At 52.7% G+C, this 13547-nt stretch overlaps 1 protein-coding gene across 1 annotated transcript in view; it reads right to left on the reverse strand.

The window, feature by feature from the left end:
• LOC118214068 (E3 ubiquitin-protein ligase SH3RF3-like) overlaps positions 1 to 13547 on the reverse strand; it is a 113156-nt gene that overhangs the window by 8360 nt on the left and 91249 nt on the right. The window contains exons 4-8 of the mRNA XM_035393545.1: positions 12941 to 13282; positions 11691 to 11803; positions 9884 to 10054; positions 7762 to 8015; positions 4339 to 4670 (exon numbers count right to left, since the gene is read on the reverse strand). Coding sequence (XP_035249436.1) covers positions 4339 to 4670; positions 7762 to 8015; positions 9884 to 10054; positions 11691 to 11803; positions 12941 to 13282 — 1212 coding nt within the window. The remainder of the gene's footprint in view (positions 1 to 4338; positions 4671 to 7761; positions 8016 to 9883; positions 10055 to 11690; positions 11804 to 12940; positions 13283 to 13547) is intronic.

Consider the following 13547-nt stretch of genomic DNA (forward strand, 5'->3'; position numbering starts at 1 on the left):
CTATATACTAAATATGTACTGGAGAAAAGAACGGTATACAAAGACCGCAAGCCATCATTTAAAATGCATGCATCACTTCAGTGTATCCACCATCCGAGCGGGTGGGTGTGTGTGTGTGTGTCCGCGCGTCTATGCATAAGTGACCAGCAGCACTTATGTGGCATTTAGTTGGCTAGAGCTGACAACTGACAGCCAAGGAGAGGGGCTTCCACATTGGCTATGATCGGCGGGAGTCGGGAGCCAATGAACACTTCAGGAGGTAGGGGATAGAACTGTCAAAAATGGCTTCAGGTGCTTCTGTAGACTGACCCACTTAAATACCACAGTGAGTACCGCTGAGTGTTCTACAAAGGGTAGCAGTGTGGTATAATGGTTAAGGAGCATGGGCTTGTAACTCAGAAATCCCAGGTGAGGCACTTCTGTCGTACCCTTCAGCAAGGTGCTTAAAACTGTGTTACTGTGGGAATGGATAGCCGGTGAAAATGTATGCTGTCATTCTGGATATGGGCTTCTGTCAGTCCAAATGACAAGTGTAGAAAGTGACAAAAAGTCAAAGCAGATCTGGTAGGACTGATTAAGCAATTGCAGGATGACAGGGCCTTCATTTCAATGTGAAAATTCTTTGACAAGTTTCGCAATTGCAGTTAGCTCAGGAATTGAACTGTGGTGGGGGTAACCAATGAGCCGCTCTTCATATACGCTTGACTTGTCTTGACTGCTGACAGCTACTCAATGAGACTGAATGACCAGTGAACGTGAAAATGCACACAGCGACTTGGGTAATGACCATATAATTGTTCATATTTGAGTGAACCGTAGGTGATGGTGACCCCTAAACTACAGTATAGCGACCAAACTTAGCCACAGAGTTCTGATAGACATAATATTGCTGATGTTCTCAAAGACAAACGAACTTTGGAATTAACATGCAAACCAAAACAAAACAGAAATTAGACCGGCACTGAATTTGAGACTTTTCTGGCTGCATTTTTACACCAAATGGTGCCCTGAGCAAATCATCAAATGTTGTGTCCTTTCAAGAATTTCATCAGTGGGCTCTGACTATAAAAATGTAATAAATAAAGAAGTAATAGAAATAGAAATAATACACTGCCGGGAAAATGGCAGTGTGTAATAAACAGTAAAAAGCAAGGATGACTGCGTATAAGCCAGCCTGGGAGACAGCGATGAGTAACAGGCATTGGGTTTTATATTACAGCAAACACACTGGCAGACGCACGCGCCGCGCAGACGTGCTTCATGGCCCGTGTGATTTACATGGCGGAGAGCGGCTTAGGCTTCCAGCGCACGTCCTCTCCTCTAAGCACCCCTCACTCCCTCACTCTGTCTCTGTCTCATTCACTCTCAGTCTCTCTGTCTCACTCAATCCCCGGGGTGAAGAGATGAGTCCACTGTAGTGGTACTGCATCCCTTACCACAGAGACCTGTCTGTGCCGCTCTTCTACCTGCTCTTAGCCTCTCTGAATGACACCTAAAGCACAAGCACATCAAGTCAGCTCAAAAACCCCCTGAAGACCACAAATCACCTGCACACTCCACATCACCTCCAAATCACCTGCACACTCCATACCACCTCCATATCACCTGCACACTACATATCACCTCCATATCACCTGCACACTACATACCACCTCCATATCACCTGCACACTACATATCACCTCCAAATCACCTGCACACTCCACATCACCTCCAAATCACCTGCACACTCCATACCACCTCCATATCACCTGCACACTACATATCACCTCCATATCACCTGCACACTACATATCACCTCCAAATCACCTGTACACTCCACATCACCTCCAAATCACCTGCACACTACATATCACCTCCCAATGACCTGCACATTCCATATCACCTCCAAATCACCTGCACACTTCATATCACCTCCAAATCACCTGCACACTACATATCACCTACAAATCACCTGCACACACTACATCACCACTAAAGTAACAGCACAGAAATCAGAGTGGACATCTGTGCAAGCCAAAAATGCACAGAAACTTAAAGACTATATCACTGTTGAAAGACCCCCACCTCTGACCCCCCCCCCCACCCCTTTTGTACACATGCACGCAAGCACTGCCCCCCCTTTCTTAGACATGCACACACAAACACACCCCTGTGGGGTGGGGGGTAGTGAGTCAGAGCCAATTATCTGTGAATAATCAGCACAGAGACGTCTGTCGACAGCGGGCCGACAGCAGAGGAAGCAGGCTGACACCTCGTACATGTGGGCCCGCTCTCCACCCCCCGCTGGCTGTCAGGGCTTCTCAAACAGATCATTCTATTCTCACGCACCGGGACTCCACTCTTTGTACAATCTCACCTCTCACTTACAGGCCATCCGGTTCACACCATCTCACAAGCTTCTTTAAGACATGCCGTCCCTTCCAACAAACCTGCAATGAACCTAGTTCTGTCCAATCATCTACAATCATATAAATGGCAGTTGCTGAATTGACTCATGAGGCCTTACTGCATGTGACAGGAAGCGGCAGGAAGTCCCTTTTCTCCTGGACAAGTGAACAGTCAGGACTGTCTTTTCCAGTGTTTATCTGGGGCGGGAGCTGACAGAGTTACTGTAATGCAGCTAGGCAGAGGACATGGGACACGGGAGAACACCACAAGAGTGGCAGGCACTGTGTCATATATTTGTGTGCTCAATCTTATTTCACTAATGTTGTGACTGATTCTTAACAGCTTTTGCACTAAATATCTGCTGCAGCACACTCTTTCTCTGTTCTGTTGCTTGTTGTGATCTTGGTTGTTCACGCTTAGTGCCGTTGGTCATAATGACCTTTGATGTTCTTTGGCTAAAACTGCCTCCCAAATGAGTGTGTTGAAAAAGTAAGAGGCAACATGTCAGACAGTGTGGAACTTAATATTTTGCTCCTTGCTGCTACTTTAATAAATATCTGGGTAGCTCATCACTTGAAATGTGTGGTTTCTTAACCAAATTGAAGGTATCAAACTCAATACTGCCAGAACTGAAACAATCATCCTCTCTGTGTCCCAACAGTATATTTGCTAAGTAGTCTTGTTACTCATACTTCCTTGGTCAAAACTCTTTGATCTCTTAAAGACATAAACACATACTATTCTTAGGTAGTGGTAGATATGATCTACACTGTGTGCGAGCTAAGCAAGTCTGACTCTGTTGAAGATATCCATACTGAGAAGCTATTCCTTTGTTTTAATGGCTAAAAATGTAAGCTAATTTGCTCCAGTAATTACATGGTTTCCCAGGAGAGCACATTGAACACCATAACTGTGAAACCTCAGGACAGAAGACCTGCCAAATCCTTGCCATGAACCTACTGCAACACCCCAGCATCAGAGACCACCATGTTTTCAAGAACAGAAGACAATGTGGCACCTAGAGATGTCATGGGGGGAGGTATCAGACAACCCATACACGTTTTCTTTTTTGAAAAAAAGTGCACTACAGGATTAGCTCACACGCTTTGGCAGCTGACACAATAGCCCCGGTGAGCCGTAGACACAACAGTTACAGCAAACTAAAAGGCCGTTGGGATGAGGGCGCACCGATTCACTGCAAGATAAGCTGAGCCTTGGCCCTTTAAACTTCTTTCCACTTCCTGAGCTGGAACATGAACTAATGGGGGTTTAGCTAGCGTACACAGAATACAAAGGTAAGGGGAACAGTGTGATAATGGCGCTCAGTGCTAATGTGCTGAAGAGGGGACTGTAAAACACACTGGAGCGATTCCTAGCCTTTCACCACAGTCACTGCTGAGATGTACTGACAGACTGCAAGGTAGCAAACAGCCGCGCTTCTATCGACACTGAAAATTAATTTATTCTCATAATGAGTCTATCTGTCAGAGGTTCTTTCTTGTAATGAGAAGCTATTAAGTGTATTCAAGCCTGTCCTCCTGACAGCCCAGCTAAGAATGAGAAAATATGCTGATGGAGGCTACTGCAGGAGATTAATGCACTGCGCTCTGCACCTGCTGACACAGGGACAGGAAAAGAGGACACAGAGGAAGGAGATGCAGCTTAAGTGAGACAGGATGTGAGGACATGGAGACAGGAAGTGTGGCTTAAAAAAGACTGGAACAAAGCCAGACAGGAAAAGCAGCTCAAGAGAGACACAACGTGAGGGAATGGAGAAAGGAGATGAAGATGAGGGACAGGAAGTGAGGACATGGTAATAGATAGTATGGCTGAGGACACAGAGACAGGATGTGAGGATATAAGAAGTAAGGACAGAGAAACAGGACGTGAGGCTGAAGACCGACAGGAAGTGGGTGCAGAGAAAGAAAGAGGGGGAGTGTGGACAAACCTTCTCTGCTTTCTTCTCCTCCAGTTTGGGCAGGCTGGCAGCGGCGCCATGGGGATGGGCGGGGGAGGAGGGCTGCAGCGGGATGGCCGACGCCTCCCCGTTCAGGTGGGCGGCGCTGACGTTGGGCGGGGTGATGGCAACAGCGGCGGAGGTGAGGGGGATGGGGGAGCGGGCCATGGGGGTCAGGGAGGGGGAGTGGTTGGAGTGTTGGGGGGACACCATGGACAGGGGCCGTGTTGAGGGGCCCGGGGACCGAGTGGGTGAGCCGTGGGGACGCAGTGGGGACACGGCGGCTGTGGGGCGCTCCGGGCTGCCTGCAGGAGGGCTGTGCACTGAGAGAGAGAGAGAGAGGGAGGAAGACACAGAGAGAAAGAGATAGAGAGAGAAGGAGAAAGAGAGAAACCTGTTAGTTCTACATGTACAAAGGTTATTTGAAAAAAACAAACTTTGTGTAAGTGCTTAGTTGGTCACATGAAAAACGTTGCCTTATATTCCAACCACTTTCCATTATGTCAGTTCTTCAAGGGCTTTCCTACATTTATAGGCTAAAAGGAAAACAAGAATGAGCTACTGATTACTGACACTGTACAGATCAGAACCTCCTACAACATACTCCCAGTTACATAACACTTACATTGCATCCAATCTGCAGGCACACTTTTTCAGTATGTATTACACACTTCCTATTGATTACGTAATGAACACGAGGCACAGAACATCCTCAAGAAAGATGAAGTCTTGAAAGAGAATGAGAGAGAGAGAGAGAGAGAGAGAGAGAGAGAGAGAGAGAACTCATAAGAGGGAATCCATTTCCCCCTGAAAACACTGAAGCAACGGCTCGTCTTTCAACCCCCCGACGGATAAATCGACACGGAGAAACAGGCTGCGATAACGCCGGCCGTGCTCTGGGGGACCGGCGCGTTCGCCGAGAGGTCGACGGAGGGGGGAGGGGCGCTGTTATTGTTGCAGCCTCGCTGGAGGAAACCGCTGGCATTTCAACAGAGCGGGCTCGGCCCCTGGGACGCATCGCTCTTCAGATTATGGTCGCATTCACAGCTTTGCTAAATAAATAATAATCACCTGAACAAACACCGCAGGCACGCAGCCCTGCTCCGCGCGCACACGCCAGCCATATGGGCCCTTCGCCGCGGACGGGCTCGCTGGGTAATGGTGCCGTGCCAAATACCAATAACCGCTGCATAAGGCCAAGGCATTTACACAACACATTCTGAAATGCCAAGAAAGCCCTCTGGACTGACTGGGGGAATTACTGGCCTGTTCTCCATGGACACTGATCAGTGGAGTTACTTTACTGACCTGTTCTCTACGGAGACCCACCAGAGGACTTACTGTACTGACTTGTTCTGAGCTTACATGAGAGGGCTAATCTCTAGTCTCTGTAGTGTCACTGTACACTGAAAGGGACCCTGTGGTTAAAACATTATTGCGTATGATGTATAATGCATACGATAGCTCATAACTGCCTTTGTCCGAGTCACTAATTACAGGAACAGCTGATCATTCTTTAGTCCCAGTCTTCAGTTCATGACTGCCTCAGTCCCCGTCACTAATTTACAGCACACATCTGTTACATCATCAATAGTCAGGCGAGATGTTTAGCTTAAGGCTAACCGCACGTTGGAACGATGACAAAGAAAATATTTTGTGTGCTTTATACAACAGCACAAAGCTAATGACATTCTGAGGAGGCCTCCAGGCCAGGGCCAGAAGATGACAGAAAGTCACCGGCAAAACACCTGGCTCTGCACCGAAACAAACGCGCATGGCTGAAGCCCTGAGAAGGCTGCAGTCTCACGGTCAGCAGTGAAGAGCGCAACCAGCAATTACTGCCAGCGTGTGCATCCAGACATTTCATTACCTCCGACAGCTGATCTGGCCTGTAAAAATGCTTTAACAAGCCCTTCCGTTCACATCGCCTCCCCCGCGGTCCACCTGCTGGGAACACATCGCTACGCACAGACCTGTTCACAAGGACCAGACCTCTGCTGGCATAACGCAGCAACGCTGGACAACACCGCTCAGTCATTTTAAATTTATTCAGCTGCATTAATGTTCCTGCTGTACAGGCCTTTTGAACATGTACAGGACACTTACAGTACTCATTTCTGTGCTATGTGCATCACAATTACAGTCAAATATTAACCAAACACTGGCTTGCAGCTGCAGGGAGATAGTGGGATGTTCTAATTTAGTATTCAACAATGTTATTTGAGAACTCGGGTGAATCCATCAACACTACAGAGACAATGGTAAAAACGGTAAAAAAAGACCTCTTCACAAACAATAGATGGTGCTTCAGGCACAACACAAATGTCAGGTTACATGCTAGCCCTTGTGGGCATGGTAACTGTGATGGTAATCTGACATGAGATGGTCCAGTGATTTGACCTTTATCCCTATCTCTCTTCCTCCCCCTCCTCTTCTCTCCCTTCCTGCCTCTCTCTCACTATCCTTTTCTCACTCCCTCCTTCTCTTCCCCTCCTCCCCCTCTCGTACTCCCACCGCTCCCACTCTCTCCTGCTCTCTCTTCTGCAGCCTGTAAAGCCTTCCTTCACATCCTGTTTCCCATTCCAGAATGTTCACCAAAGGCACTCTGACAAATTAACACTCAGCTCCTTAGCTGCTCCCAAGGCGGTCCGTGTCCCAGCTGAACAGTCTGGGGGACCCCCTGGAGTGCACCTCCAGAACGCTGCGAGCTCCATAATTGCTCCCCGCCTGCATGAACAGCCGGCCGACCTCTGCGTGATGTCACACTCGCGAGGGTGTCGGGAAAGGGCGGGGTTATCCTAGCCACCTCCTGGGGGCGAGTGAGGGACTCAGCATGAAGCTCCCGCAGTGAGCACTGAGAGGGGGGAGGAGTCACGGCTCTGTGGAGACCGTTTGCACCGCCGCTACTTTCAGAAACGAAGCGCAAGACGAGAGGGCGAAAGGCCTTCAGACTCTGAGGAGGCGGTCAGATTTCTCCCGCACGTCTCACAGCACTGTCCAGCGCTCCGCCCGCACTCAGACCCCGGGGGTTCTCCTGCGAACGGCTGAGGAACAAGCGGTGATTTTCCTTTACCGCAATGAATATTTTAACATGTTTAATGTGTCTAAATGGAGCCTGAGATCGGTACTGGAAGGAGGCAATTTGAAAAGACGAGCCCCCAGCGCTGGATGTGCTGAAGGGGACCCTGGGTAAGCCGGCCTCACAGGACCCATCTAAATGGGCTTGGTACTGTGCGGCCAACCGAACACTAGCCCAGGGATTCTTCTCCTGGAAACCAGTCTTGGAAATCAAAGCAGCTCATGTTCTAGGTCACTTTGGCAAATTTGTAAGCTTAGCTCACTCTCTCTCTCACACACACACACACACACACACACACACAGGTGTTCCGTTTCCGTGGCGACGGCGGTACTCACCCAGCTGCAGGGCGGCGCGCGCCTGGCCGGGCGTGGGCTGGGCCGCCAGGCGCAGGCAGTTCTTCAGGTGCATGGCGGCGGGCTGGAGCTGGGGGGAGGAGGAGGGGTTTGCCAGAGGGGCGGCGGGGCGGGACCCCGATCCCAGCAGCACCGGGCTGGAGGGCCCGGCCGACCCCGGCGAACCCGACACCACCTTCACCCCCTGGGCCGAAGCGGGCAGGCAGGCGCGGGACTGCCCCACCGCGAAGGGGGCCCTGCGGGGGGAGCGAGACGGAAGGACCCCAGCGTTACCGCGGACACAGACAGGCAAACCCTTCATCTGCCCGAACCAATCGGCTCGCTGTTATTTCCGTCACAGCTGCTGTACTGTTTCCCTCACGGCTGCTGTATGTCGTTCCGTTTTGTTGCAATTATGGCAAATCCACAACACCGCATCCTCACTGACATTATTCCAGAAAGCCAATAATATTGACGCCGCCCCCATAATCCTCACATCCTTGCAGCTACACACTGACTTCCTGTCGACAGAACGAAGACTGATAGCGGGCGTTACGCAAGGCTGGAACGCGAAAACCTTTCCGGAATTTACCTTTGGGTCCCCGCTGTCCGCTGCCTACAAGCAGCGCTTGTGAAAGGATTCAATCAGCTTACCAGACCCGAACAAGACGGCAAATGAATAAATGAATAATTCACTGAAATCAGTTTATGAAATGGCCGGAGCTCAACGTGTGCCGGGATTAAAAGTCTGGCCGACCTTAATTAAATTGGGGGGGGGAAGCGGCTTGCCGCAGGGTTTCCGGGGTTACCGGCTCCAAAGGCGCGCTCGCCCTCAGATACTCAAAGAGGCGCATCCGTGGAGACGCGCGGACGTTCTCGCTGGCTTCTGAGAGCGAGCGAAGCGCGTGGACCGCACGCTGCCTGAGGAGGCGAGAGGCAGGTGGGGGAGGAACGCTCATCAGCGATTTTCCTCAGACTGAAAAGATTAAAAGCCAAAAGCGCAGGCCGTAAGCAGAGCTCAGACGGAGAGGAGACGCGCGTCTGAGATGCCTTTGAACTGAGGTTGTAGCTTTGTAGAGGGACGCTGACTGAGACTGCTGTGAAGATGAAGATGCACAACTCCGGCCAATTATCCATTTCCAAAAATACATGCCTTTCCCGGACCGAGTCCAACTGCACAGCGTGTACCGGGACGGTTATGTAAGACACACTGGGGACTACAGCTCCCACAAACCAAGGAACGGAATCTATTTACACACGCTTTCCATCCCACACCTGTCCATGGTATGTGCGCACAGCTGGATATTGTGTGTCTGTGTGTGTGTGTGTGTGTGCGTGCGTGTGCCTGAATGGTGCATATGAGTGTGTGTGCGTAAGAGTGCGTGTGTGTATGTGTGCGTGTGTGTGTGTTGGTGTGTGTAGGTGTGTATATGTGAGCGTGTGTGTGTGTATGTGTATGTTGGTGTGTGTGCGTGCTTGCGCGTGCGTGCACTGAATGGTATGTTAGAGCGAGTGTAGCTGTAGGATCCACAGGGGACCCGTGCTGTCCTCTGTAGCTGTGTGTTTCTGTGCAAACCTGAGCACTCCTTCTGTTTACCCTTCTGCAGAAGCCACAGCCAGATCCCTGCTCGGCTGGCTCGGGTTTCAGGGTCTGCCATTGATTTGGCTGCTCTTTCCTTAAACAGCGCAGCCTCCTGCACCCCTGCTAAAGTGCTGCGAGCCTCCAGCAGCTTTAGAATGAATTAAGAGGGACGTGCATGCTTGGCCCAGTTACTTTCCCACTGCTCTCCACGTGGCTGCCCTCACTCCCGGGCTCAGGAGTGATAAACATGTTTGTCTATCTGGACCCGGAGCCGTTTCCTCTCACGCTGCGGTCACACAGCGGTCAGACGGGCGTGACGTAGTGAGCGAGGCATTTTACAGTACAGCACATTCAGCAGACGCTCTTATCCAGGGCAAGAGAACATGAGTGCATTCGCCCGAATAATGTGTGAAGCCCGACCTGGACCCAGGGTGCCGCAGCGACTGAGGTATATGGAATATTATGTACCTGACACAGGGATGATATAGTGATGTAGGGATATGGTAGGGGAGATACAGTGATGGAGTTATATTGTATTCGCACCTGGACACAGGGGTGACGTAGTTCCCAGGGAAGACTCCGGAGGCACCGCTGCGTAGGGAGGTGCCCTTGAACCAGCCGTCCTGGCACTTTTCCGTTACACGGTACATCTCCCCCTTCCGCAGCTCCAGCTCATCGGCCTTCTGGGGCTTGTAGGCGTACATAGCCAGGTATCTGGGGGCAGAGACAAAGAGGTCAGGAGGGTGTCGTCACAGATTCTATACACTAATCAGATCCATACTCTTTAAATAATAATAATAATTTGGTGCCCAATGTGGGGCTGAGCACGTTCAATTCCAATCCTAATCTGGAATGGCTGCGTGAACCACACTGCAGTTCAAGAGAGTGTAGACATCCATGGTTCTCCTCCAAAGAACTACAGTAAGCAAACACCACTAGAGAAAAAGATAACAATCAGAGAAGGGGGGGCGGGGGGGCACCATGGGAACAGTTTATTGCTCCATGGTCGAAGGCAAAAACACTGTTCTGCGTTGGAACAGGGTCGATACAGCCTGCTTCTGCACCGCAGCTCGTTTACGCAGCCTTTTGGAAGAACACTGCGGTTGCGTGCGTCCCATGTGTCCCGGAGGTCAGAGGATCATGGGAAGCGCTGAGAGAGTGCACTCAGGGCATAAACACTGTTGCACAAAGACGCGCTTTCCCAGAGTGCTGCTGGAGACACGGCGGAGCGAGCGGCTGGACACGAAGCGCTCGTGGAACGCTCTGGCAGAGCGCTGTCGCCCCTCAGGGGAGCGTTCTGCTCGCTGGCAAGCGCGCGGCGCCCTGACTCTAATCAAGCCTGACAGAGAGGCACACAGAGAGCGAGAGAGAAAAAAACCAAGAGACGAAAAAGAAATCAAACCAGAAAACACAGTAAAATGCATCAGATTGCCTTTCCCTCACAAAGTGTTACACCACTCTCCACAAAATTTAAAAAAAGAATGATAAACAACATCTCTGGAGTGTGGGGCCGAATTGGGGAAAGTACGGGGTAACCACGGCAACAGGTGAGGGGTTCGGCCCGTGGCGGCAGGCCGCGAGCACTGAGTCCGGGGGACTGACAGACAGACAGACAGACGGACGGACAAGGGGGTGAAGCGCCGTGTGGCCCCCATGCAGATCGGAAGGATGGGGGCGTGAAGAGTGCCACGGGGTGAGGTAGGGTGCAGCGGGGGGTTGAGGGAGTAGGGAGTGGCGGGGGGGGGGGGGGGGGGGCGACGCGCACGCCCCTGGGCAGGAGGGCGATGTGATCAAACGAGACGGCGGTACTTTATTACACAAAGCTCCGCGCCGCTCCCTCGCTCCCTCTCTCTTCCGCATCAATAAAACAATCGACAAAAAAAGGAATTCCATCACCCCGCCACTGAAATGGCATTCATTTCCAAACCCTGGCGCATCAGCACAACGCGCTGCATCAAAAAATAAGGTATTCACGAGACCGCCAGGAACAGACAGCCAAAGCGAGAGCGTGGAATATGTACTGGGTGTGTTTTTGTCGCTGGAGTGGATGTCTGTTAAAATGCCTCTTGGGAAGAGCACACCCAACCACAGAACAGTCTGGTACTGTCGGCGCTGCCAAAATCAAAACCTTTAAACAGTAACTTACACACACAGCCAGAATGCTAATGCATACACACGCACAGCCTGACACACACATTGTGAAAAGCACAGCGGTAGAGATTTCCAAAGGTCTCGCTGCACAGCCGCCATGCGTAGCGTGTGCCCGTCAGCCATGTTTGATCACGGCGCGGGGCGATGCGTAGCGTGTGCCCGTCAGCCATGTTTGATCGCGGCGCGGGGACGCACTTACATGTTCAGCGGCAGCTGGACTTTGGCGGCGGCCAGCAGCTCCCCGGCGACGGAGGTGACCCGCGGCGGAACGACCACGGCCACGCCCGACGTCCCGGCGAAAGAGGAAGAGTCCTGTGGGAGAGGGCGGTGTGGTCAGTCAGTACAGGGAAAGACGCCAAAGAGAGAGCCGTCAGTGGCTAGGGGCCACGGGAGAGGGAGGGCACGGGCCCGCCTCCAGTGCTTGTGATGCTCAGGGTCGGATGGCAGAAGTACACAGAGAGGCTGGTGGAAAGTTGGGGGCAGTTTTACCTGTGAGGGGGCGCTGGTGGACAGGTGGGGGCAGTTTTACCTGTGAGGGGGCGCTGGTGGACAGGTGGGGGCAGTTTTACCTGTGAGGGGGCGCTGGTGGACAGGTGGGGGCAGTTTTACCTGTGAGGGGGCGCTGGTGGACAGGTGGGGGCAGTTTTACCTGCGCGGGGGCGCTGGTGGACAGGTGGGGGCAGTTTTACCTGCGAGGGGGCGCTGGTGGACAGGTGGGGGCAGTTTTACCTGCGAGGGGGCGCTGGTGGACAGGTGGGGGCAGTTTTACCTGCGAGGGGGCGCTGGTGGACAGGTGGGGGCAGTTTTACCTGCGAGGGGGCGCTGGTGGACAGGTGGGGGCAGTTTTACCTGTGAGGGGGCGCTGGTGGACAGGTGGGGGCAGTTTTACCTGTGAGGGGGCGCTGGTGGACAGGTGGGGGCAGTTTTACCTGTGAGGGGGCGCTGGTAGACAGGTGGGGGCAGTTTTACCTGCGAGGGGGCGCTGGTGGACAGGTGGGGGCAGTTTTACCTGCGAGGGGGCGCTGGTGGACAGGTGGGGGCAGTTTTACCTGCGCGGGGGCGCTGGTGGACAGGTGGGGGCAGTTTTACCTGTGAGGGGGCGCTGGTGGACAGGTGGGGGCAGTTTTACCTGTGAGGGGGCGCTGGTGGACAGGTGGGGGCAGTTTTCCCTGCGCGGGGGCGCTGGTGGACAGGTGGGGGCAGTTTTACCTGCGAGGGGGCGCTGGTGGACAGGTGGGGGCAGTTTTACCTGTGAGGGGGCGCTGGTGGACAGGTGGGGGCAGTTTTACCTGTGAGGGGGCGCTGGTGGACAGGTGGGGGCAGTTTTACCTGTGAGGGGGCGCTGGTGGACAGGTGGGGGCAGTTTTACCTGCGAGGGGGCGCTGGTGGACAGGTGGGGGCAGTTTTACCTGTGAGGGGGCGCTGGTGGACAGGTGGGGGCAGTTTTACCTGCGAGGGGGCGCTGGTGGACAGGTGGGGGCAGTCCCCGATGCGGGCGGCGGCGCGGGGGTCGGAGGAGCTGATGAGCACAGGCGCGCTGATCTCCATGGAGTGGCGGTTGTTGAGCGCCTGCGCAGTGCGCTGAGTCATGCTGAGCGCCGTGAAGGAGTGGCGCTTCTTGGCGTTCTTCTTGCCGTCCAAACGGCGGTGGATGGCGCCGTTCGGCCCGTTGCCATTGACGGCAGGGCCCGGCCCGGAGCAGGGCCCAGCCGGAGAGCCGGGCTCGGTACTGGGGCCCGGGTTGGGGATGGGCTTGCTCACGTCCATAAGCTGCTTCGCTGCTTCATTCAACTGAGAGAGAGAGACAAACAGAGAGAGAAAGAGAAATAGAGAGAGAGAGAGAGAGAGAGAGAGCACACAAGTTACACTTATATTACCTTCATGTGCTGTCTGCATGTGAGCCAAGGAAAAGTCATTGAGTTGAATGAATAGGTTTCTAAATATTCAATTAAAGCAGGACTGTCTGCTGTCGGGATTTACCCACAATGCTGTTCTGTGAAGTTTTCTGCAGTACTAGCAGATTCCAGATTCCTGCCGAGTGTCTGAATTGCTGCCT

This window comes from Anguilla anguilla, chromosome 15 (genome assembly GCF_013347855.1).
Source record: "Anguilla anguilla isolate fAngAng1 chromosome 15, fAngAng1.pri, whole genome shotgun sequence".
In the NCBI taxonomy this organism is placed as follows: Eukaryota; Metazoa; Chordata; class Actinopteri; order Anguilliformes; family Anguillidae; genus Anguilla; species Anguilla anguilla.